At 39.9% G+C, this 27,330-nt stretch overlaps 2 protein-coding genes across 14 annotated transcripts in view; one reads left to right on the top strand and one right to left on the bottom strand.

Annotated features, from left to right (window-relative positions):
• Positions 1 to 25,758, bottom strand: part of WAC (WW domain containing adaptor with coiled-coil) — a 91,721-nt gene extending 65,963 nt beyond the window's left edge. For 2 of the 13 annotated variants that reach the window (XM_008974905.3, XM_063607658.1), the window contains exons 1-3: positions 25,065 to 25,576; positions 24,638 to 24,674; positions 22,912 to 23,107 (exon numbers count right to left, since the gene is read on the bottom strand). In XM_008974905.3, coding sequence (XP_008973153.2) covers positions 22,912 to 23,107; positions 24,638 to 24,674; positions 25,065 to 25,105 — 274 coding nt within the window. In that variant the 5' untranslated portion in view covers positions 25,106 to 25,576. Of the gene's footprint in view, positions 1 to 22,911; positions 23,127 to 24,637; positions 24,675 to 24,778; positions 24,940 to 25,064; positions 25,577 to 25,677 lie in introns of those variants that run through there. The other 11 variants (XM_055092558.2, XM_063607657.1, XM_003821437.4 and 8 more) reach the window with 11 other exon arrangements.
• LOC100987124 (putative uncharacterized protein encoded by MAPKAPK5-AS1) lies at positions 25,108 to 26,889 on the top strand. The gene is made up of 3 exons (XM_063607201.1): positions 25,108 to 25,118; positions 25,736 to 26,243; positions 26,519 to 26,889. Exons 1-3 carry the CDS (start codon positions 25,108 to 25,110, stop codon positions 26,669 to 26,671), a joined length of 672 nt encoding a protein of 223 aa, XP_063463271.1. The 3' UTR covers positions 26,672 to 26,889.
• Positions 26,890 to 27,330: the final 441 nt, after the last annotated feature.

Here is a 27,330-nt window from a genome sequence, read left to right as displayed (position 1 = left end):
CTGTAAAGCAAACTCACTATTATTTTACTTGCTTTCATTAATACCCACGATTTTAGTCTCTGATACAATGAAGGCAATGAGGAACAACATAAAAAATAGAAAATTTTGGAACATAACACAGGTGGTTCACTTACATAATTTTTTTTTTACAATTAATATTTATACAAATAGATTGCTACACATAACTCAAAAGAATTAAAATTAAAATTAAACAAACCTGGCTTCCTAATGAAAATGAAACACACTCAGCCAATCACAGGTGGCCAAATAGGTATTAGTTACAATGTCTTGAACTTCCCACTTAGTCCAAATAAGGCAACTGCTCAAACATTAAGAAATCAAATAATTTCTTTGCTCTGCTTCTGCATTTACCCTATATTAGCTTTCCCCTCAAACACCGCAGGCTGAGCTCCCTAACTGCTTAAGGTCTATCACTCTCCTCAATAAAATCTTTAAATTTTAAACATTAGAGAACAAAGTGGCAACAGGAAAAAAAAGGAGAAAAATAATTTCACAAAGTTTTCTCTCTAAAGACTGAGTTTTCTTGTAGATATTTTATAAGGAAAGAGCTAGGCCAAAAGATGACCCACAAGGAGTTTCTCAAAGTGTTTCAAGTGACTCTAAGAGTATTTTCTTTTTTTTCTGAGACAGAATCTCGCTCTGTTGCCCAGGCTGGAATGCAATGGCACGATCTAGGCTCACTGCAACTTCCGCCTCCTGGGTTCAAGCAATTCTCTTGCCTCAGCCTCCCAAGTAGCTGGGACTACAGGCGCCTGCCACCACACCTGGCTAATTTTTTGTATTTTTAGTAGAGACGGGGTTTCACAATGTTAGCCAGGACAGTCTCAATCTCCTGACCTCATGATCCACCCACCCCGGCCTCTGAAAGCGCTGGGATTACAGGCGTAAGCCACTGAGCCTGACCCCTAAGAGTATTTTCTTAACATCTATCAAAATCTATCCAAAGACATTTTTCCACATTCCAGGACCATTTTAATAAAGCTATTCCTTTTTCTCTTTAAAGACACAATGTCTCATTCTGTCTCCCAGGCTGGAGTGCAGTGGAACAATGATGGCTCACTGCAGCCTCAACCTCCTAGGCTCAAGCAATCCTCCTGCCTCAGCCTCTCAAATAGCTGAGACCATAGGGGCACACCACCACACCCAGCTGATTTTTAAAAATTTTTGTAGAGACAAGGTCTCACTATGTTCAGGTGGGTCTTGAACACCTGACTTCAGGTGATCCTCCCACCTTGGCCTCCCCATGTGCTAGGATTATAGGTGTGATCCACCACACCCAGCCTACAACTATTCCTTTATTTTCCAATTTTGACTGTTTATACAAAAGAAAATCTTATATCCTTTATATAGCTAATGACACTGTATAATATTGACAGTTTTATAATATTATTACATTGCTTCAATAAGGTGATTTTTATTGGTACTGAAAATGCATTAAATTATGCCTAACAGTTTATTAGTCAATATTACAAGGCACTCAAATTTATCTTAAAAAATCTGGCACAGGAACCTGAGTCAGGATATAAACACCTATATTACCAGTTGTTATTAGAAAAAGGCTGTTCAACTTAAATAACCGTGACTTATACCTATCAAAATTCCAATGAAATTTTCAACACAAAAAAAACCCCCAAAATTTGTAGGGAACATAAAAAGACCACAAATAGCTAAGCATTTTGAGAAAGAACAAAGCTGGAGGTATCACAATTCTTGATTTAAAAGTATCTTACAAAGCTATGGCAATAATAAAAAAAAGTATGGTTCTGGTATAAAAACAGAAACACACACCAATGCAACAGAACGCCCAAAAATAAACCCATGCTTCCATGGTCAAATAATCTTTGACAACAATACACAATGAGAAACGGAAACGGAAAGTCTCTTCAAAAAATGTTGCTGGGAAAACTGGATATCTGCACGCAGAAGAATGAAATTGGATCCTTGTTGTACACCATATACAATCAGTAACTCAAAATGAATAACAACTGAAAATATAAGGTCTGAGACTGTAGAACTCCCACAAGAAAACATAGGGGACAAAACAGCTCTTTGACTTAGGTCTTGGCAATAATTTTTTGAATACTACACCAAAGGCACAGGCAACAAAAGCAAAAATACGTGTGACTATATCACACTAAAAAGCTTCTTGCATGAAAAAAAGAAAAAAATCAACAAAACGAAAAGACAACCTACAAAATAGTAGAAAATATTTGCAAACCATATATGTGATAAGGGGTTAAGTATCCAAAATCTATAAGGAACTCACCAGCTTAATGGCAAAAAAAAAAAAAAAAAAAAAAATTTAATGGGCAACGAAATTGAATCTACCATTTTTAAAACATACAAATGGTTGACAGGTATATTAAAAAGTGCTTAGCATCACTAATCAGAGAAATGCAAATCAAACTGCAATGATCTATTAGCTCACACCTCTTAGGATGGCTATTATGGAAAAAACAAGAGGTTAAGTGTTGGTGAGGGTGCAGAGGAGGGAACCTTTGTACACTATTGGTGGAAATAATGGAAACCAGAATAGAGGCTTCTTTAAAAATTAACAATAGAACTACCATATGATCCAGCAAACCTACAACTGGATATCTATCCGAAGGAAAGGAAATCAGTATCTCAAACAGATATGCTCGATATCTGATCAGGGTTCTCATCCTCCACCATCTCCCAGGTGATGTCTAATCACCCTGGCCAATATTCAGCAGGAATCCTGCTTGGCTGGTGTCTTAGTTTTCTGTTGCTATAACTGAATACCAGATTGTGTAATTTATAAAGAATAGAAGCTCATTTAGTTCGTGGTTCTGGAAGCTGGAAAGTTGTACAGCATGGTGCCAGTCATCACATGGCAAGAGGTCAAGTGCACACAAGCTCAGGTCTCTTTTCCTCTTCTTACAAAGCCACCAATGCCATCATGGGGGCCCTACACTCGTGACTTATCTAATCTTAATTACTTGCCAAAGGCCCAGCCTCCAAATACGATCAATATATGAATCTGGGAATTAAGTTTCCAAGAAATAAAAATTTAGGGAACGCACTCAAACCATAGCAGTTGGTTTAGCCAAATCCCCCTCACCACTGTATGTTTCCTCTTAGTAATTTTCCACCCACTGACTCCTACACTACTCCTTGCTATGAATTCCCACTTGCTCATGCTGCATTCAGAGTTGAGCCCAACACTCCCACCAACCCCAAGACCTGGTTGCAGTGGTTCTTGTATCTACTGCAATAGTCCCAGAAAAAAAAACTTCCTTACTGTGCTTTAAACAAGTATCACTGAATAACATTTTCTCTAATATAAGGCAGGAATGTGCCTGGAATGCTCAAGGAACTACAATGTTCACGTGACTGAGTAAACCTAAGTGAAGAGCATAACTCAGAGACATAAGGTTGGAGAGGTAAGGGGGCTAGGCAGGAGTTAACAATGTGTAGGGCCTCATGAGCCACTTGCAAGGACATCTGAGAGGGTTTTGAGCAGAAGAGTAACTGGAGCTCATTGCTACATAAAGATACTGAAGAGTAGAAGGTTGGAAAGCAGAAAGACCGGTTAAGGAGGAGGCCCAAGATTACTGGCCTGGCAATTGGGAAACTGTAGTTTCCACTTAACAAAATGCCCAAGACCTGAGAAAAGCAGGTTTGGGAGGGGAAAACACACAATTCTGTTTCAGACACTAAAATACTATCATCATAAACTATTATATGTGATAACGGATATGCTAAGTAACCTAGACTTGGGGGTTGAGAGGATAGAGGAAGTAACTTTTAAGTTGAAGCCTGAAAAACAAGGAATTAACTAGGCAAAAGGAGCTGATGGAAAGAGAGTATTCTAGAAAGAAAAAGCATGTGTGAGGTACCCAAGATAAGTCAGAACTCTTACCTCAAAGAACATCTTCAATGAAAGAGCAAAGAGGAGGGGTGGAAAAGTAGAAAGACATAGGAGTTGGCCGCTGTAATGTCTGTGCTTCATTTTAAGGGCAATAAAAGATTTTTACAAAAAGAACAAGCAAGTGTGCTTTTCTTAAAAGGTGATTCTGACTGCAATGTGGAGAATGAACTGGGAGGGAATGGTGGGGTAGTATGACTCTTAGAGCAAGAAACAATCATGGCCCAACCTAGAAAAAGTGAACAAATTCACGAGCTATTCGTGGATATTGGGGATAAGGGAGAACAATGAGCTAAGCAAAATAAGGGAAACCAAGATACAAAAATGAACTTAAGTTAATACAACTCCTAAGTTTTATTAAACCTCAGTAGTTCCTTCCATTCCACAGCAACAGAAGCAAACAACTTTACAAATATTAACTGATTCTAGATATCTGCATTTTGAAAAAATCCATTTTCACAAAAAATAAATCATCACATTTAGGTACAGTCATGTCTCAGTATCCATGGGAGACTGGTTCTAAGATGCTCCAGCTGATACCAAATTCCACAGATGCTCAATTCCCTTATATGAAATAGTGTAGTATTTGCATATAACCTATGCACATCCTGTGTACTTAAAATCACCTCTAAGGCTGGGTGCAGCAGTTCATGCCTATAAATCCCAGCACTGTGGGAGGAAGAGGCGGGCAGATCACTTGAGGTCAGGAGTTCGAGACCAGCCTGACCAACATGGCGAAACCCCATCTCTTACTAAAAATACAAAAATTAGCCAGGTGTGGTGGTATGCGCCTGTAGTCCCGGACACTTGGGAGACAGGCAGGAGAATCACCTGAACCTGGGAGGTGGAGGCTGCAGTGAGCCAAAATAGACCACTGCACTCCAGCATGGTTAACAGAGCAAGACTCTGCCTCAAAAGAGAAAAAAATCTCTAGATTACTTATGATACCTATTACAATGTAAACATTTCTTATACCCTATTCCTTAGGGAATAAAAAAGAAGTCTGTACATGTTCAGTAAAGACACAACCATCCTTTTATTCCCCCAAATATTTTCTATCTGTGGTTGGGGAAACCACAGATGTGGAATCCATGGATATATAAGGCTGACTGTATTAATATTTACACTCTACTTATATACCTTCACAACCTTAAAACTTTAACTTAAAACAGTAACAACCCTTCCCTCAATCTTCAACGGCACTATAAAACAATATGCCTTTGTTCTTCAACACCATGAGTGCCTTAAGGAAAAAAGAAAAAGCCATACATTTAAAATACAAATACACAAGAATTTCTGAAATATGAAATTCATTTTTCATTAAAAAAATTAAACCCACCAGAAATAAAAATTGTATTTGCCCAGTGGATTAAGTTTAAAATGCTTAGTATCTACTATTTCAAGAGTCAAAATGAGTATTTCCTGACTTAAGCAGAAAATGAATACTGTATCTGGCAGGCAGCTTAAGATTTACTAAATTGAAAGCTGTATTAACAAGGCTACTTTTTACATAAACAAAAATTATTTGTAAATAAATAGTACATACAGCAAAAACTATAAAAGATTTGTTTATAATAGTTGTGAAAATTTTCAACCTTGTTTCTCAATTTAAACCTAATAAATCCAGAGATAACTATTTTCCTGTTCTATCCTTCTCTATATACTGATGAAAATATTAAATGAACATTGGGGGAAAATATTCCATTCGTCTCCACACAAACAAATGAAGCCATAAATACTACCTCGGGCAGGGAAAGTTACCATGGGCTGGCAGGACACAGAACAAATATTTGAAAGCAGAAATTAAAGTACAAAAATCGAAAGGCTCTCCTGTACAGGTCTCAAATCATTTATTCTGAAAAGGACCTTGGAGATTATCAAATTCAACCTTGTTCTTTACCCAAGAAGACAAAAAAAAAAAAAAAAAAAAGCAGCCAAGTGGATTTGCTCACTGTCAAAACACTAAAAACCAACATAAAAACGACAACATCCAGATCCCAAGACTGTTCTAATACTTTTTTTCTCACTTTAATTCTTGTTATCGAGTTAACAATACTCTTTACCAGCATACAATCCTAAATGATACATAATATCCAAACCCAAAAAGGAAATTCCTCATACACATTAGAATCCAGTCAATATTCAAAGAGTTCTGACTATATGATTCAAAATTTTCAGTTTTAAATTTTATTTAGTGTAATTCCTTAACATGATGCTTTCTCAAAAACCCAAAGGCCAACCAATTAAGGGTCTTCTAAAGTAAAACTACACAAAACACAAGCCCTCTATATGCTTCCTTGCATTCCTCCACTGACAGCAACATTAATGATACTGAAAGAATTACAATAGAAAGAGGAGTAGTATCTAATGTCATAAGGAAGAAACAGCGCTAACAAACCAAAATATAAACTACCACTCTGACCAACAAGCCTGATTTTAACCACCTGATTCTGATCAATTCTGAGCCTAGGCAGAAGAAAAACCATAATGATACATCACTGCAGCATCCACAAAATTAATGCTTTTTAAAGTCAGAAGATGGCTTTTCAAAAACCACACACATACCTAAGAATAAATACTAAAAGGAAAAAAAACTGAAAAGTAACAAATAATGTATTGATTTTTAAAAAGTAAACATTATTACAATACACATACAAGGGCTGGGCGTGGTGGTGGCTCACGCCTAAAATCCCAGCACTTTGGGAGGCCAAGGCAGGTGGATCACCTGAGGTCAGGAGTTTGAGACCAGCGAAACCCTGTCTCTACTAAAAATACAAATATTAGTCGGGCGTCGTGGCGCATGCCTGGAATCCCAGCTCCTTGGGAGGCTGAGAGGCAGGAGAATCATTTGAACTCAGGAGGCAAAGGTTGCAGTGAGCCGAGATCGTGCCACTGCACTCCAGCCTGGGCAACAGAGCGAGACTCCATCTCAGGGAAAAAAAAAAAAGAAACACACACACACACACACACACACACACACACACACACACACAAAGTAGACAGGAAACATAAAAGCATTTAAGTCTAAAATGACATCAATTCTCAAAACATTAACTGTTTCTGAAAAACAATTTCAGATCCTACAGCATTCACTCCAATATCTTAAGCTAATTAATTATTGGGGATGGGTTTAACCATTAAAAACAATTCAGTGAAAATAACAGTAAATAAGATAAAAGGCAAGCTGGTTTATATTGTTTCAGATAAAAAATAAGATGGGATTGAAGAGAAACCAAGACTGATCTGCTATGTGGCCCCTGGCTTTTCCACAAGATGTGAATTCAACCCCAAGAAGACTTTTTACAACTGAGCCACTGCTCAATTATAATAGCTTATATGCTTTCAATCGGTTTACTTGTAAAAGTCATAGTTTTACTGTCAAAATGCACAAGCTCAAGAGCTAAAGTATGCCCATGTAATAGCTGCATTCTTTTTTTTCCCTGATACAAAGTGATGAAAAGTCACTTTACATCATTATAGTCAGTTTAGGAATAAAATCACAACATAATGAATCACCAGTTCAAAACAATTAGCCATTCTCAAGGATGCAGGAAATAGAACACTAAATCTGAGAAGTTTTACGGATGTGTAAGTAGCTTCAAAAAGTTTACTGAATATTCAGATACAGGATATCTGGAAAACAGACCACCACTAACACCACCCCAAAATATATCCCCTATTATTCTACCTAATTTACTACAGAAAGGAAAACCATAAAAATCTCCTTAGCTAGTGAGATATGAATTTAAGAGGGTTTGAGAAACAATGATTTGGGAAAGGAACAATAAAATTAGTGAAGAGCCTGAACTGCAAAATTTAAAATGTCACTTCAGTATTCAAATCACATACAGCTTTCTATAGGATTATACTAATGCAACGGACACTAGTCTAACCAGCGGGGCTACTTAAGAGATTGATAATGGTTTGGAATTAGCACATCAATTATGTACACAATTTTTTTTAAAGTTTACATGCTTACAGTTCACACATTTTCCTGAAAGCCTGAATAGACTATTTGCTTCCTCCACAAATAATACAAGAGCAACTTCAATTCAAACACTATAGGAACTCTCTAGTAGTAAATTCTTATGATTTTACTCTTAAATGCACTTAAAAGTTTGAGGGACATCAATTCTCTGAAGGTTACTGCCACTCACCTGTTCCTGAATATGTCAAATGACATATAAGACATTTAACATTTACTGAGCACATATATATACACCAGACCCCCCTCCACACACACATACAAATCGCTGCCTATTAGGAGCTCACAGTGTAGCAGGCAAACAACATATGTAAATAATTACAAATCTCTACAAAAGAGCTATAATAAAGATAGGCTCAAGGAAGGCTTCATAAAATAAAGTGGGACCTTGAAGGAGTAAGAGGTTTGGCAAAGGAAAAAAAAAATGGTGAGGTAGGAGTGGAGAGAGGACAATTTTGGCTATGAAAACACATACAATGGGACAACAGCATAAAAAAAAAAAAAGATGCCTAGGACTGGGTAAGTGCTTTTACATGACTAGATTATAGAGAAGGCAGAGAGTGGCTGAGAAAAGAGTAATGTGAACTTTGGGTAATGGTGGCTCATAAAACTGAAACTTTTTTTTTTTTTTTTTGAGACTGAGTCTTGCACTATCACCCACGCTGGAGTGCAGTGGTGTGATCTCCGCTCACTGCGACCTCCATCTCCCAAGTTCAAGCGATTCTCCTGCCTCATCAGCCTCCCGAGTAGCTGGTATTACAGGTGCTGGCCACCATACCCAGCTAACTTTTTGTATTTTTAGTAGAGATAGGGTTTCAACCATGTTTGGCCTGGCTGGTCTTGAACTTCTGACCTCGTGATCCACCCGCCTCGGGACCTCAAACTGCTGGGAGTACAGGTGTGAGCCACTGCGCCTGGCCAAAACTTAAAACTCTTTAAACTTCAAGTTATATTTATACAAGCCAGAAACCTAGTCTGAGATGCTAACTTTCAGGCATGGACGTAACAGTTCATTTCAGTGGCCTCTTATGTACATTAGATAAGAAAATGTATCTGATAAGTATATGTGGAAGCGGAGAGAAAAACTCATTTTTGGACAACTGTCATCAATACAACATAATTAAGACCTATAAAATTCAGGCTTTCAGGGTTAATGAAAGGAGTATGTTTAAATTTGTAGTTAATTTTTACTCAGCTGTGGGTAAAGAATGAGACAACAGGTCTGTAAACAAGATATTGCAATATTTTAAAACAGGGCAATGAGTTCTGGAAGTTGCCCATAAACACAGGAAAAAAGAATCAGGGACAACTTCCCAGACATTAATCAGGACAGGGAATAGCCAAATTAGAAAAAGATTTAGGAAGATTATCTATAGAACATTAGGTGGTGGCTGTCCAATAAGCGAAGAGATATGTAGGCCTGAAAATCAAAGGATTAAAAGAAGCATGAGATACCCACAGCTATACCCAGGTAGGGTATGAAAACTGAGAAAGCAGCAAAGACAGAACACCTCAGAAAAAGTAACTTTTGAGTCACGGCTCAAGCATGAGATTAAAACAGCAGCACAGAAAGGAAAGCCAACACCACAAAAAATCAAAAAGTTGTCTGGATGTGGTGGCTCACACCCATTATCCCAGCACTTTGGGAGGCTGAAGCAGGAGGATTACTTAAAGCCAGGAGTTCAAGACCAGCCTGGGTAACACGGTAAAACTCTGTCTCTATAAAAAATGCAAAAATTAGCCAGAAGTGGCAGCATGTGCCTGCAGGCTCAACTACTTGGGAGGTTGTGGCAAGAGGATCACTTGAGCCCAGGAGTTTTTTTGAGGCTACAGTGAGCCATGACCATACCAGTGCACTCCAGCCTGGGTGACAGGACAAGACTCTGCCTCAAAAACAAAACAAAACCAAAAAAAAACTACAAAAATTGAGTTTCTTAGCTGCACTAGCCACATTTCAAATGCTCAATATACATGTAGCTGGTGGCTACCACACTGGACAGCTCAGACAGCAAACATTTTCAACCATATATTCTATTTGATAGAGTTGACCTAGTCTCGTATTCCCAAACATGAATAGACAACTATGAACAGCAAGCATCTGAGGAACCCAGTAACATGGGTATGATGCACCAAACTCAACCAGAAAAAAATATATTTAACATGAAAAAAACAAAAAAAAACCCAAATTCTCAAGAGTATTTCTAGTAAATCAGTTATAAAATCACAAAAAGCTATGAAAAAAGCACAGCACCCAAAATAAAACTTGGAATAGGTGGATGAAATGAACACAGCTTTAATTATCGGGGGTTGAAAGAAGATGCCAAGAGATTCTCCCCAGAGTGGAGTGTACACTTAAAAATTATCTAACTACTGTACTTACTATTTACCAGGCAAAACAGAAATAGAATAGAACCAAAAAACATCTAACAAGAGTTCTAAAAGGAGAAAAGTTAGAAACAAGTAAAAGAGAAGAAAAAAAGAGTGTGGAAGATGACTCTCTAACGGATAGGGTTTAGACAAAAAGGCACTAAGCATTCAGGGTATCGTCCAGGGTCTTTAGAAAATTAAAATGTTGGCCGGGCGTGGTGGCTCACTCCTGTAAATCCCAGCACTTTGGGAGGCAGAGGCAGGTGGATCACCTGAGGTAAGGAGTTCAAGACCAGCCTGGCTAACATGGTAAAACCCTGTTTCTACTAAAAATAAAAAAAATTAGCCAGGCATGGTGGCACGCACCTGTAATCCCAGCTACTCGGGAGGCTGAGGCAGGAGAATCCCTTGAACCCGGGAGGCGGAGATTGCAGTGAGCCAAGATTGCGCCACTACACTCCAGGTTCAGCAACAAGAGCGAAACTCTCTCTCAAAGAAAAAAAAAAAAGAAAAAGAGAAAGAAAATTAAAATGTAATTAAAAAAATAAAATGCACTAATTAGAAGTAACGAAAAAAGGCCTACACTTACAAAGTGAGATTTGTGAAGTTTTAGATCCAAGGATAAAGAAGGAAAAACTCTAAACTTTCAAGCTGGGTAGGAGAGTAAATTAGGAGTCATACATCCCAATGGGTATCTATCCATGAAAAAGAACCAGGTTTGATTTTTAGAAATATCTTCAGGGAAAAAAAAATTAAAGGATAAATGATTTTTTAATATAGCCAAAAGATAATTTATTCAGACATGAAAACAAAATGAAGACATTTCCCAATGTGCAAAGTCTTAGATTACAATTCACAAAAAAAGTTGTAAGTCTTTTTTTTTTTTTGGAGATGGAGTCTCACTCTTGTTGCCCAGGCTGGAGTGCAGTGGCATGACCCAGGCTCACTGCATCTTCTGCCTCCCGGGCTCAAGTGATTCTCCTGCCTCAGCCTCCCAGGTAGCTGGGATTACAGGCACACGCCACCACGCCCAGCTAATTTTTGTATTTTTAGTAGAGACGGGGTTTCACCATGTTGGCCAGGCTGGTCTCTAACTCCTGACCTCAGGTGATCCACCCACCTTGACCTCCCAAAGCGCTGGGATTACAGGGGTGAGCCACCGCACCTGGCCAAAAGTCCGAAATCTTTAAGCAAACATATGTAACACACAAAGCAAAAAGTGCTTTTAAAAATGAGAAATGAAATGAACTATGCTATAAAATAATCCCATCTTTCAGAAAATGCTAAATCAAATAAAGATACAAAAGACATACTACATAATTATTCATTAAATAATTTAAAAGCTTATCTACTGACAGAGATCTTTGTACCCAACAGGAAATACATTATTTTCAAATATCCCAAAATTATCGACAAAGTATCCAGAGATAATAAAAATCCTAATTCCAAAAAGCCAAGAAAATTAGAAACAAAAAGAAAGCCTAACAGTGATTTACAAAACTGATTCATTTAGATTTTTAAAATACCCTTCTTAATAGATTTGGGTTTAAAAAAAAAAAAGACAAATCAAAACTGAAATTACATTTAGGGTTGAATAAAAAACGAGATAACTCTTCAACTTTCCATCAAAACCTATGCAATATGAACAAAGCAGCAAAGTTCACAAAATTTACATGTTTAAATAAATAACATTGGTCAAACTCAAAGGGGAGAGTTCATTCTGTTTTTCCAAAATAATTAACACTGGCATTTATTTAACAGCTATATAAAAAAGGAACTCTCATAATTACACAAAAATATAAAATTATTTTAGTTTTAGAAAGTACTATTTTGGGACTTAACTCATTATTCTTTAAAAAAAAATCAAAGTATCATAACTGCGATTCAGGTATCTGTGCATATTAAATATGAATGCTTAGAAGACTGACAAGGAGCCAGCAGGCAGCAGAACAGAAACCAGCCCCAATAACCACAGAAAAGGCTGAAGGCAGCAGAGAACAGTACTTCTAGCAGCTTGTCATTCTGTACCCCAACTTCTCCAGCTTTCTTCCATTACAATGAATCTTTTCACAATCAACAGGCACACAATTCTATGAAGTTAGAACAAATTATTAAATGCAGAAATATTTCATCATGATCCTCTCTTCATCGTAACCAAAGTACTCCAATGTAACATTAATTCACTAGCATTACTTTTTTAGCTACCAGAAAAGATTAGTTCTATGAATACAGAACAGGTCAGAACCTTTAGGAAGACGCCAATAGTAGGTCACGCTCTTTTGGCACTGTCTTACAAAGTCAGAAGTAATTAAAGCCTACACAGAAAGACTAACACTATCTAAACATATCAACCACACACATTCTAAATTTCCTTTAAAATGCAAATACTCCTAAGAATAAACTTTAGGAAATCTTTTGTTAACACCTAAGATCAGCCTAAGTATACTCTACTAACTTGGAGAAAGGCTATTTTTCCAACTGAGATAAAAGCTAAATGAAATTTACCACTGAAGTGTCTCAGGACAGCTTAATGCTAGAGACGAGGTGTTATGGTGGAAATGTAGTACCTAAGTACGTACTATCTAAAGTAACACCAGTGGCTCCAGATACTACCCAATGTATCTCACTGGCCTGTCCAATTAGAAACTTCTCTACTGCTGGGCATTAGATGCCCTTGCACAGGATATTAAGTTAGCTATTTAATAGCAATTACTTACAAATCCTATCTGTGAATCTAGATGATAGAGAATTCTTTGAAACAAGATCACATTACACAATTTGCCAAATAACCACTCTAATAATCAGACTGTTAATGATAAAACTCACATTCCTTAATGTCCACTTCAGAGTTCCTCTTCCCTTCTGTGTACTCTCCCTAAATCTGCAGTTTATAAATACTTAAATTAACCCAGTGTTTATTTTAAAATTCAGTTTTCTTTTCTTTTTCTTCTTTTAGACGGAGTTTCGCTCTTGTTGCCCAGGGTGGAATGTAATGGCGTGATCTCAGCTCACCACAACCTCTGCCTCACGGGTTCAAGCAATTCTCCTGCCTCAGCCTCCCAAGTAGCTGGGATTACAGGCATGCACCATGCCTAATTTTGTATTTTTAGTAGAGATGGGGTTTCTCCACGTTGGTCAGGCTGGTCTCTCCCGAACTTAGGTGATCCGCCCTCCTCGGCCTCCCAAAATGCTGGGATTACATGCATGACCCACTGCGCCCGGCCTAAAAATTCAGTTTTCTAGGCTCCATCAACTATTGCTTTGATTCTGGGTAATGGGGAGGGAGTCAAGGAAGCTGTAACTTTAAAAGCTTCTCAGGGGAGCCTAATAAGCAGCCTAATTTGGGAACCATTACTCTAAACTTGCACTACCATTTTTTTTTTTTTTTTTTTGAGACAGAGTCTCACTCTGTCACCCAGGCTGGAGTGCAGTGGTGCAATCCTGGATTTAAGCGATTCTCCTGCCTCAGCCTCTGGAGTAGCTGGGATTACAGGTATGCACCACCACGCCCCAGCTAATTTTTGTATTTTTAGTAGAGACAGGGTTTTACTATGTTGCCCAGGCTGGTCTCAAAACTCCTGAGCTCAGGTGATCTGCCCGCCTTGGCCTCCCAAAGGGCTGGCATTACAGGCGTGAGCCACCGCGCCTGGCCGTTTTCTGTTTTTTTAACCCTTACATCTATCCCCAAAAATCTCTGAACCACAAAGTCCTGGAAATGGGCAAGTTCCAAGTTAGAATGCTCCCACAAGCCACATCATGTAACTCTCATTTGGCAAACTGTCCAGCATGTTTCTTCCTAACTCTAAACAAAGGAAGCAGCAGCAGCTTTAGAAGTAGCTATAGGTTGCTAATCTGACGCTAAATTTAATCACAGGAATAACAGCAAGCTAATAATCTACTCTGTCACAGTCTGGGCACTGAGGTAAATGCTTTACAAATATACACAATTTCATTTAACCCCGCAACAATCCTACAGGGATGGACACAAACACTCAGAAATTAAGTAGCATGTTAGGTCATCTAGCTAGCGAGTGCCTGAACCAAAACGCCAAACTAACTGAAAAATGACTTTCCTAATTAGCTAGAAATATAAAGTAGGTATCAGTATTCCCTGAGCCCCAAATGAAAACTACTTCTAGTCAGTCCTCTAAGACTGACAGTCAACACCAAGTATTTGTTTAATCCACTACGCAAATATTAATACAAGCGAATAAAGGGAACACAATGCGAAACAATTTTACAAAAAATCTGGAAAGAAGTGGGCTCAGTGACTCATGCCTATAAACCCAGCACTTTGCGAGGCTGAGGCGAATGGATCACATGAGGCCAAGAGTTCAAGACCAGCCTGGCCAACATGACAAAACCCTGTCTCTACTAAAAATACAAAAATTAGCTGGGTGTGGCAGTGCACACCTGTAATCCCAGCTATTCGGGTGGCGGGAAAATCACTTGACCTGCGGAGGCAAGCTTGCTGTGAGCAAAGATTGCACCACTGCACTCCAGCCTGGGATGACAGAGTAAGACCCTGCCTCAAACAACAAGTACAACAACAACAACAACAACAAACAAAACAAAGGAAACCAATTCTGGAAAGATTACAGAATACTAATTATTTTATGGCATGAGAATGTTTTCTATGAAAACTAGTGATTAACTCTTAAATGAGAAGATACAAGGCGACTTTGTTTTTCCCCTTTTCTCTGCATTTCCTAATTTTTCTACAATGAGCGTGTACTAACAAAATTTTAGTACAAGAAGCACTATATAGCTCAAGGACCCATTAACTCCAATCTTGCTTTGCATAAATACGGCATTTCAGAAGTCAAGCATACAAAATACTTTCCTTAGAGAAATAAAAATATATGTAAAAGCCAGACAGGCCAACAGGGCGATCACATTCCTCAGAACCGCATTGTCCAATTCAATAACCATCATTCACATGTGGCAATTAAACACATGAAATGTGGCTTGTCCAAACTGAAATGTGCTGTAAATGTTAAATAGACACTAGGTTTCAAAGATCTTGTACCAAAAAGGGAATGTAAAGTATATCATTAATAGTTTTTAAGGTATCAATTACAAGTTGAAATATTTTTGATATATTAGGTCAAATAAAATATACTAAAATTGAATCATTTTTACTTTTAAAGCAAAGCTACTAGAAAAGTACACATATGGTTTGCATTTGTGGCCAACATATTTCCACTGGACGGTGCTGCTACAGAACCTTGTTACTCTACTCTAGTGAAGCGTAGGTATCACCCGAGATCTTTTTAAAAGGCAGATCTTTGGGACCCACTCCAGAATTACTGACTATAGTATCTCCAGGTGTTTAGTATACACATTCAAGTTTGAGGAATGCTAATCCAAAATACTGTAATTTCATTCCCCTTAAATTATAACAATCCAAATTTTCTTTATCTATCCATTTAGTTATATGCTATAAAGTTTCAGGCACTATTCAAGATAACAGGAATACAAGGTGGATAAAAACATTAAAACTCTCACTTCCTCTTCTGGTGGAGCTTATATTCCACAAAAGGCAAGCAAACAAAAACTAAAATACAGTCAGTTCTGCTATAACATTTGTTTCCAAATACACAAATTTGTTTGAAGGCTACTGATATATCAGAAACCAGCAAATTTCCCACTTATGTGTATTTTCACCTGTGAGAAACACTAGCTACATCAAGCTGCACAGGAATTTACAAGGCAGATAGACACAGCTCAAACATCTAATAGCTATCTCAGTTCATCATGAATTATGAGTCAGGTCCATCCACATTTGACGTTACAAGTTTTTGTCTCATATCAGGTATCTTCCATCCATCACTTTACAGTAATTCATGAACTGCAACCCTTCCAATGAGTGGCCACTTTCACAAGAAGTCAGGTCTTGGTCAAGGTAAAGTGCCATTTATTGCGGTGTTAAAGTATTCTTTAACCATTTTATACGTGTAAAACTAAGTTACAATTTTTATTAGGTTCCTATCTTTTTAAAATGTGTCACTGACAATGTTTTTGGTTACTGTGCTCCTAACTCCATTTTCCCCATAAATTGGTCTGGTGCAATTTTGCACAGCACCGTGACTTTCAGAAATGCCCATGTCATGTTATAGCAGAATGACTATAAGTAAAGCATAATAGGTCACCTTCATACAAGGAAGGAACATGCAGGGGCAAGGAAAGACAATGATGAGAATGACTGTTTCAGAGTGTTCAGCAAGGGCAGAGAAGGCCCTGTGAGAGGGTGACACTTAAGCAGACACATTACTGAAGTGAGTGAGCACAGTAGGAGAAACATAAAGGCACATAATGTGCAGAGCCCCTGAGACAGGAACAAACTTCTGCCTGCAGGGCCAGTATGGAGAGAGTAGCACAAACAAGGGGAAGACAGTAGAAGAAGCTGAAAAAATACCCAGACACCAGATTACACAGGATCTATTATAAGCCTTGCTAAGAAACAGGGAGTCACTGGAGGGCCGTGAGCTTGAGAGAGATGTGAGGTGACTGGCATTTTAACTGGATCATTCTGGCTACTGTGTGGGGAAACAATCATACAAAGCAAAATGGACTCGGGAACACTAGGGGGCTCTTGCAGAATTCAAGCTAAGAAAAGGTGGTAGCCAGAACTAAAATGATAAAGTAGTGAGAATTAGTTATACTTGGAGTATAATTTGAAGGCAGAGATAAAATTTTATGTGAAGAGACTTCCTTTCCAGTTTCAACAACAGTAGGCTAAATACTTTATAATTTCATCAGTACAACAGGAATAATACTGATCAGCCTATTTCAAAGAGCTACTGTGTAGTCAGATGAGAATATAGAAACCCTTTGAAAATTATAAAGCATCATACAAATCCTGAAAAGGACTGTTCATAGAATATATTTGCAAGCCCCAAATAACTGATTTTGCCAGGGGGTGGAGGTTGCAGTGAGGTGAGATCGAGATCGTGCCACTGCACTCCAGCCTAGGTACAGAGTGAGACTGTCTTTAAAAAAACAAAAAAAACAAAAACACACACAACCCCACAAAAATTGGTTTTGTAATTATCAAATTGACAATGAGTTATATCTAGTGCCTGGTATAGCATCCCAAATGCCCAGCTTATTTCCATCTTCACTCTTTCCAGCATCATAACAAAATGATGCACTACCCCCCAAACAATTCTGCACAACAGAATAAGGTAACAGATGCTTAATAGACACAAATTAGAATATATAAATTTTCTGTGAATTACAGACCAAAACCCCAAGTATGTTACACCAAAAATTTTAAATACTTCTTGCACAACTAGAAAACAGTTCAATTAAGACTGTCTTAAGGATCTAAGGATCTAAGTGAACTCATTCCAAAATACTCTGATTGTAAAATAGAAATACCATTAAATCATAAACAATACACAATAACCATCTCTCTAAAAATATAAAAAGTTAAAATGTGATGATGAGAAGCGTAAGACAAATGACTTGGTACTAGTGTTCAAATTTAACAATTTACATGCACAGATGCTTACATCACAGACACTGTTTCCTAAAATTAAAAAAAAAAAATGAAGAGTTGAAACATTAAGACTGCTACTCCTTCAATCTTATTCCACTTCTCTTGAAACAGAGTATGTTTCCTGTGTTTTCTAAATTGACCAATGGAAATTCAATGCAAACATTTCTGCATAGTATTATCACAAAGCATAAATCAATGAAAAAAGGTCATGTGTCACTATTTTTACTAGACAAAAAATACTTAACATCAGTCAAACGTATTGTTAAAATCCAAACGTTAGTGTATTATATTCTATGCAATATTTCCACTTCGTAAACAAGTCTTTAAATATGAGAGATTAAGAGAAAATGGACTTTTCCTAGTGAAATCTGTGTCATGCTTCCATGTCAAAACTTATTTTTGAAAATAAAACACTGATGTGATAACTGGGCCTAGAACTACACAAATACATTTTATCAAGGTACTATAATTTGGCAAGTTGTAACCACTGAGGGAAGAAGGGTGAAGATATTAGCAGGATAAAAGCAAAAATGCCTTCAAACTAATTCATGCCATAGTAACCACCACCAAATAAGCTTTCAATACCCAAGTGTTTAATCTCTGACAGCATACAAGTTACCGAAGTTAGAGAACTAGTTTCTAGACTCAGCTGTTGCTCTCTGTTCAATTTTATTAAATTTTCCCTCATTTGTAAAACTGGAAATAAGGATACTATCTGTTGTCTTCCAATGTTAACATGAGTATCAAAAGCGACTGTTAATTTGTATACTTACTTTCTATACAACATTTCTAATGTTAGTAATTTGTAACATTACTAACTCAAAGCATATTTCAAAGTCATCTAAACAACGGTAAGACCATGTTGCTCAACTGCCAGTCTATTATTCAATGTGAAAGACTCAAACGTTACTAAATTATATTTAAAAAAGACAAATTATCACCAAATAATCCCTACTAATTCCTTCAAAATGTTAATAGTAACTTTTATTTGAAAGTTAGGGAGATGAAAATACATTTCCAAATTTTTCCAAAGATATAGCTAAATGACAAAATAAAAACTTCACTATGGGCCAGGCGCGGTGACTCACGCCTGTAATCCTAGCACTTTCGGAGGCCGAGGCAGGTGGATCACTTGAGATCAGGAGATTGAGACCAGCCTGGCCAACTTGGTGAAACCCTATTTCTACTAAAAATACAAAAATTAGCCGGACATGATGGCGTATGTTTGTAATCCCAGCTACTTGGGACATTAAGGCAGAAGGATTGCTTGAACTCAGGAGGCAGAGGTTACAGCGAGCCAGGATCACACCACTGCACTCCAGCCTGGGCGACTCTGTCTCCAAAAAAAAAAAACCCTAACGATTGTACCTTAAGGTTTTTGCTTTTGGTTACTTTAAACAAGATTGTATGTTTTCAGACAGATCACAGACTATATAAAAATAACTCATTTCACAAAAAAAATCTTTTAATTATACTCTTAAATTTACAATAGACATTATTTCCTTTAATAAATCCTAATGGATAAAATCTCTAACTCTAAACTATACACGCTATGTTACAGCAAGTCTTATTTTAACTAGCAAGGTTTTTGGGAGTAAAAACCCTCACAATCCCTGATTTCTCACTTTTTATATTGTATCTGCAAGTCCTTTCATACATTACTTCTCAACGAGCATTTTTCGATGAAATCCAAGATGCTAAGAAATCTAGTAATTACTGAAAAATGCTGTGATGCCAGTAAAGCCTAATCCTAAGGTAAACAAACGCACAAGTTCCACATTTAACTTGCTTTGTAAAATGCAAGTTACAAATCATAGCATATAGGTTATTATTAGTAAAGAAAATCATTAAATCTTAAAATGAAAAACTGAGAAATTTGAATTCAGTAGTTCAATGCATATAGTAAGTAACCTGCTGTAATCTTAAGTTTTTTACATGCTTAGAGCTTAGATAATCCAACTCACTTGCATTTGATTTTTGATAATGGTCTTGAATTTATATACATTAATTCTTTTTTCTTTTTTTTTAAAACAGACGGGTCTCACTCTATCAACCCAGGCTAGAGTGTGGTGGCACAACCACAGCTCACTGTTAACCTCAAACTCCTGGGCTCAAGCAATCATCCCACCACACCCAGCTAATCAAAAAAAAAATTTTTTTTTTTTTAGTAGACACAGGGTCTTGCTATGTTGCCAAGGCTAGTCTCAAACTCCTGGCTTCAAAGGACCTTCCCATCTCAACCTCCCAAGCAACCAGCATTACAGAGATGAGCAGCTGTGCCTGGCTGAATTCTTTTTTTTTTTTTTTTGAGACAGGGTCTCAATCCGTCTCCCAGGCTGGAGTGCAATGGCGCAATCTCAGCTCACTGCAACCTCCACCTCCTGGGTTCAAGTGATTCTCCTGCCTCAGCCTCCCTAGTAGTTGGGATTACAGGCACTCGCCACTGCGACCAGCTAACTTTTGTATTTGTAGTAGAGACAGGGTTTCACCACGTTGGCCAGGCTGGTCTCAAACTCCTGACCTCAGGTGATCTGCCTGCCTCGGCCTCCCAAAGTGCTGAGACTTAAGGCGTGAGCCACCGAACCGGCCTGAATTCATTTTTGGATAAAAATCCAAAGGAGTTTATAATGCCTGCAATAAAAATCATACATATACACTTTTAACATCTTAGTGCCAAACACATCATTAGCAATAAAAAATAAACACCAGAAAACAAATTATAATGACTAAATATCTCACTATAAAATGAGGAAAAATCACCATTTTACGTTTCTTGAAGAGAGAATTAATATCAAAGATGTACTCTCAATTCCAGAATGGAGATATACCTCATATTATTATTTCCATATAATATAAAGGAATATGGCAGCCAGGTATGTTAGAGATGGTAGAGACAGGAATGGAATTACAGTATTAGCTGGAAGACTCCAGAAGACGACAAGCAGCTACAAAGAAAATTGGAAAGTGGGGCCTAACTTAGCAAGTGATTAGATCAGAAAAACATCAAGTTTCTTGCAAATGAAGCTAAAGAAACATCAGGAAAGATGCAAATTTTTAAAAACGAAAAGCTAACAAGTACCTGGAGTTCATACAGGTAGAAAAATGAAAAATCAAAGTGAAGAAAAAATGGGTACAGAAAAAGTAAGTGGCTAAAACACCACTAGCTCTCAAGAGTCAAAGCATTTAAGAATAGCTTCAAGGCCAGGATCACATGTTGACTCCCAGGAGTATCACACAAATGTTGGCACATAGTAGATGCCCCAGGTTTGTTGAATGAATAAGCAACAGAATGTTCTTGGGATTACTTCACCTGTAAAAGAATTGGCTGAGCAAGGTTTGCTGGAAATGATTGAAAGCATTTATAACTGAAAAACTGACTTCTTGCATTTGGGGATAAACTGGATCATAGTCACTAAAATAAGAGCCTATTTGTAAGAAGATGAGGTGCCATATCCTATTTTGTTACAATCACCAAATTTTTCTAAATAAATACAGTATAGTACAACCAGTACCTGCTCTCCAAGAGCTAACATTAGAAATGAAATCCACTATAGAAGAGTGGTTGATAGAGAGTACCATCTGAGGCTTTATATAATACTATGGAAAACTTACCCACAAAACTGGTAACTCTAAAAGCTTAATTTTGCAACCCAATAACTTGTAACACTTTAATAATCAAATACACCTGCTACTACTGTTACAAAAATGTGGTTTATCTGCATAAATAGCACTAAGCTATAACTACATTCAATAGAGAACTACTTTCTTCTCATCCAAATTATTCAATCCCAGTGCAATCTTCTGACTGTATTTTCTCAAACCAGTAATTATGTAGAGGAAGCCAATGTTTCTCAGTGTATGATCACACTGAATAAAGCTGATTTCTATCCTAGGCGGACAAAAGGGGCAAGATGCAAGGTATTTTTTTTAAAGTAAGCCAAGTATTGAAGAACTAGCTGCCAATAGGGGCAAAAAGTCACATGGTACTTTACTGAGTTTCCTTGGAAGCTTTTAATATTGTAAATCTGCTTAAGATATGTTATCTACTTAAGCAACATGTAGGAGAGAATATAAGTGTCTTTACCGAAATTGCTTTGTTCCTTAATGCATGCTTTTGACATGAAATGTAATTCGGGCAAATTAAGTCTGAAAATAGTTACTGAGAATTGGTTTTGTTTACTTATTCTCAGACTCCTACCACAAAGAGCTTGAGGCAAACTTACAATTGAAGGTACAGGACTGTGCAAAAGAAATCAGACTAACTTTTAAAAAGAATATTTCAATGAACCAGGTATAAAAATCACATCACCAAAACTGGAAAATACTGAAAATGTTTACAACAAAAAGCAAGAATGTATTTTCTAAGTCACAAATAATTTTTTAAATCTGGGAACTATCCTGAAAAAACATACTGAGTTTTTAAATTCATAGTTTATCATTGTAATTAGAAAACAGATTTGAACACCTTAAAAAGTAACAAACTGAAGCAACAATAAGGATCTCAAACTGAAATCTTTAAAAGGTCAAAGTTCCTTTCTTGGAAAAAAGTCCTGCATTTTTCCCATCCTTAAGAAAGCATGTTTTAAACTATATTCATAAATGCATTCCCTTATTATTAAACACTAAAGTCCACTTTTTTTTTTTAATGGAGTCTAATTCTATCGCCCAGGCTGGAGTGCAGCGGCACCATCTCAGGCTAACTGCAACCTCCACCAACCAGGTTCAAGTGATTCTCCTACCTCAGCTTCCTGAAGAGCTGGCACTACAGGCGCCTGCCACCACCACCATGCCCAACTAACTTTTGTATTTTTAGTAGAGACGGGTTTTCACCTGCTGGCCAGGCTGGTCTTGAACTCCTGACCTCAAGTGATCTGCCCGCCTCAGCCTCCCAAGTGCTGAGATTACAGGCGTGAGCCACCGCGCCTGGCCTTAAGAGTCCACTTTTTAGATGCTCACATCAGCATCTTGTTTCTACAGTAACTTGTTCAGAGTAAAAAAAAAAAAAAAAAAAAAAAATGATAGGATTAAAATATTGTAATGACATAACTGAACAGTAACTTCTTCAAGCTAGAAATACTACTGCCGCCTTTTATATAGACCTATTGTTAAAAATTATGTCAAAGTTTCAACAAGAAAGATACTCACCACCATCCCTCTCTCTAACTCTGTGAGTATGCACATTTTTGGCCTTACTGTGACCTGTGCTGTCACTGTATTTGTTTTCAGGACTATCAGATCTCCGCAACATTTTATTTGGTGGTGAAGGATCTGCGGCGTCTCGCATCTTTTCATGTCTGTGATCACCGCTACTGGGGTGACTCTTCGATGAATACTTAAGTGCCTGTAAAACATCACCCCCCCAAAAAAAGAGAGAAAGAATTGAAACCTTAAACTCCCTAATTTAAACATAAACTTTGGTGTATTATCATTAAATTTTATGAACTTACAAAATTAAAATTTCCACTTTCAATTCTGCTTTACTCTTTAAAGTTTCTCAGACAAAAAACCTAATGCTTAAGCGTTACAATAAGACTCCTGATAACAAATCATACTAAACACACAAAAAAACCACTCCATTATCTTATAAATAAACCACCTTGCACACTGATTCTGCAAAAAATAAAAAAATTTGGCTGAGAATATTTAGAATCATTTTTTGATAGTCAAAAGAAAACTAGAAATTCAGTACTACTATAATCAATTTCTGCTCTACAGCTGATATACACGAACACATGTATAAATAAGCACATGCATATTTTTGCAAACCTACCAAAAAAAAAAAAAAACCCCACACACCAGTTTCTCCAATTCTTTGATTCAAATAAAGCATTTCAGATCTAACTTCCTTACTCTCCCAGATGTGGGAAACAATTTTAAGGTATAAAAATACTAACCAAAATAAACTAATATAAGTACTATTTCTAACTAAGCATAATGCGCTCAAAATAATGGTTTAGCTTTATTCTAACACATATCTTAAGACAACCATGATGTACTAATCTGTTGCAATGTGTAATCAGCTATGCTTTGGAGGACAGATTCAGTAAAGTTTAATTTTTGACATATCCAATGTTTTACATATCAGAGGACAGTGTTTTCAAATTCAGCTGTATAACACAACCATCAGGTTAAAAACCTGCTCTCTAGTCCTTTAAGATGTAGAAAGTGTTTTCTGCAGTCATCTGATGGTTAACAATCATTATGAGGTTTCCCTCCTGAAAATTGGGGCCACTTTCGTCACAATCCTTAGAACTTTACACGCAACGACTGCAGTAACAAAAAGGAACCCACCTACCTAGAACCACCTACATCAGAATGATTATCCAAGTACCCAAAGTCCTCAATTCTTACAGAAACAAAAGCACACATATCTTTTACTTGTAAGGCAATTAAGTATACCAAAAATATTAAAAGGGGAAAGGGTAGTACTTTATAACCGACTTAAAAGTTGTAAGTCATTTAGCTATTTACCCAAGTTCTTCACTTAATTTTAATACCTTTACATTAACTTTTCAGTTCCCCCAACACAATAAATAAATAAATAAGCCTCGGAAGTCACCTATCATCTCATCCCATCGATTCTTTCACTCGCAAATAATCAAATAATCGAGTCAGGTCTTTCTGGCTGCAAATGATTCTTTTTTCCTAAATCAGCGAACTCCCTCCAGTCACCTGTCAAAATAAGTCACTAAACCTTGCTGGAGAGCGCTGAAGGAACCAAACCTGGAATTTTAAGGGGATCCGCGGTGCTAGTTTCAGATGTGTTGCACCGAAGGGCCTGTATCGACTTCTGAGGCCTGCGCTCGAGTAGCAGTCCCTCCCTTCCCCCTCCGGCCCCTTCCAATCCCTCCACCCCGGCCTCGGCTGGTACCTGGTAAGGCTGCGAGTCCCCCCTCCGGTCGTGACAGCTGAAAAACAGGAAGAGAAGGCAGCGACATAAGACACGGCGGGGGTGGGGGGCCGGGGAGGAAGAAAACGGGGCCCCCGCCGCCCCTCCCCGCGAGAGACCTACCGAGCGCCCCAGCGCCGAACCCCGCACGCACACGGCACAAACCGGGAGCCTCCGGAAGGGCCGGAGAGGGCGAAATGCCGCGAAGCCGGGCCCCCGCTCCCCGCCACACTGCGTTCCCGCCCGCCCGCCCGCGCGGCCGCTCCTCCTCCCCAACCCGATCCGGATCAGGGTTAACAACAAAAATGGCGGCCCGGCCAGCTCCAGATAAGGAGGAACAGCCCCCCCGCCGCCGCCCCCCGCCGCCGCCCCCCGCCGCCGCCCGGCCCGAAACGAAAAGACAATTTACCCATCACTGAGTCTCTGCTGTTTCCTCGCATACATTACCATCAATGCCCGGCCTGTGAGTGTGTGTCGGGGAGGGGGGAGAGCGGCCGCGAAAGGCGGGCGGGCGCGCAGGCGGCGGCGGCGGCGGGCGGCGGGCAGCCCCGGCACCTGGGTCCGGCGCGCCCTCGGCGACTCTCAGCAGCTCCCAGTTACTGGCGCCGGCGCTCCCGGGCCATCTCCCTCCGTCGACACCACGCTCACTCTCAGCCGGGGCAGCGGCGCCAACTACACGGCGGCACCGCGAACCGGGGGGAGGGGGGCAAGACGACGCGTCCGGCTCAGCCCCGCGGAGAGCGACTGCCTCCTCCGCCTTCTCCTCCTCCTGCTCCGCCGCCTCCTCCCCTCCTCCCCCCGCCGCCGCCGCTGCTGCCGCCGCCTGGTCCTTCTCCTCCTCCTCCTCCTCCTCCCGCCGCCGCCGCCGCTGGTGCCGCCGCTGCCGCTCCACCAACTACATCCGGGCAACTCGGACGCTGCCGCCTTCGGGAAACCTCGGCAGTTTCCGCCGGGCCCCTCCTCTCCCACCCTCGGCCTTCCTCCCCGCACCGCGCGGGTCCGGAACACCGCCCTCGGCAAACCTCGGCTGGCTCCGGCCTTTCTCCTCCTCTGAGGCCTGGATCTCCTCTTCGCGACCAGTCTGCCCTTTCCTTCTTTTCCTCTCTCGCGAGTCGGCCACCGCCGTTCCCGTTTAGGGATAGTCTCGCTCGGGCGCCTGCTCGAGGCTGATCCCAGGGGCTCCGGGCTGCGCAGGGAGGGAGCCGCCTTCCGGAAGAGGACGGTGGGGCGCGAGGGAAGCCATCGCGGACTAAATAAGGGAGGCTGCAGCGGCTGCGCGTGCGCCCAGAGGCGCCGCGGGAGGGGGTGCTCTCGGGCGAGCTCTCCGGCCGCGGCCCCCGCCCCTGCGCTGTCGGGCGGGGAGGTCGGAAACCCCCTGGCGAGACCACGGGCGGACGCTTCCCGAAGAGCTGCCTGGGCCGCAGCCGCGGAAGCTGCGTTCTGGGGAGCGGGGAGCGTGCTCTGGCGCCCTCGGGCCGCTGCTGGAAGCCAGAACCGAGCCCGGGCCGCTGCCCCTCACCGGACGCCGCGCGCCACCGGCCCTCCGCGGGGCAGGGGCTGCTGCGAGCTCGCCGGGCGCCCTTTAGACGTAAGTCTCACCCTGCGCCCCGAGGCGGGAAGGAGCGCGTGCATTCCCGGCCAGAAACGGCTAATAGGAAGGGCTGAGGGGTTCTGTGTCCAAGGCAGAAGGCCGTGCGTCAGGGCGGCCCTCAGCGGAGATGCCTGCACGGAGCGGGGAGCGCCGCTCGGCGCAGGGAATGAAAGCGGCGCTTGAGACTGGAAATTTAGGGAGATGAGTTCCTTGGGAACAACGCTGAACCATCTCACTGCCCCACCCTACCCCTTGTTATTTTTTTTTTTTAGACAGGTCTCGCGCTGTCGTTCAGTCTGAGTGCAGTGACGCGGTCACGGCTCACTGCAGCCTCGACCTCCGGGGCTCACGAGTCGACCCACCTCAGCCCTCTGAGTAGCTGGCACCACAGGCATGCACCACCACACCCGGCTAATTTTTTTTAAAAAGTTTTTCCGGAGATAGGGTCTCGCTGTGTTACCCAGGCTGGTCTCGAACCCCTGGCCTGAAGCGATCCTCCCGCCTCGGCCTCCTAAAGTGCTGGGATTACAGGCGTGAGCCACTGCACTCGGCTTTTCACTCCTTTCTAACGTTTTCCATACCCAGCGGTGCCCTGCCCACCCTCTCTTTATCTCTCACTTTTCCCTTCTCTGTTTCTTCCTCGCTGAAGTCCATTGGTGAAAGAAAATTCATGTGAAAGTTCTGGATGTGAATAAAGGTCTCAGGTGTGTTAAGTGAAATTGCTACAAATTTGATTTTATGTACTGCTGCAGGTACATTGAGAGAAGAAACGTGAAGTATACCAAACAACCGTTAGTTGAGAGTGGTGGTATTCGGGTGATTGGTTGACTTTTTTTTTTTTTTTTTTTTGCACTATTTGTAAGGCAACATAGTTTAATGAAAAGAATTGTGGTAAACATAATTAGGTGATTAACACAGAAGAGGCAAATAGTAAACAAGTCAGAAGAAACAACCGCCTCCAAAAAATAAAAAGTAACTGATTTACTTGGTATCCAAGAAGTTACATTATTGCTAGACCTAATAGAATGAAGAGATGGAATGATGTAGGGAGAAAGGCTCTGAAATCACAACTGGTTGGAAAAAA

This window comes from Pan paniscus, chromosome 8, assembly GCF_029289425.2.
Source record: "Pan paniscus chromosome 8, NHGRI_mPanPan1-v2.0_pri, whole genome shotgun sequence".
Lineage (NCBI taxonomy): Eukaryota > Metazoa > Chordata > Mammalia > Primates > Hominidae > Pan > Pan paniscus.
Note: the sequence above shows the minus strand (reverse complement) of the source record. Positions and strands in the feature narration are given on the sequence as shown.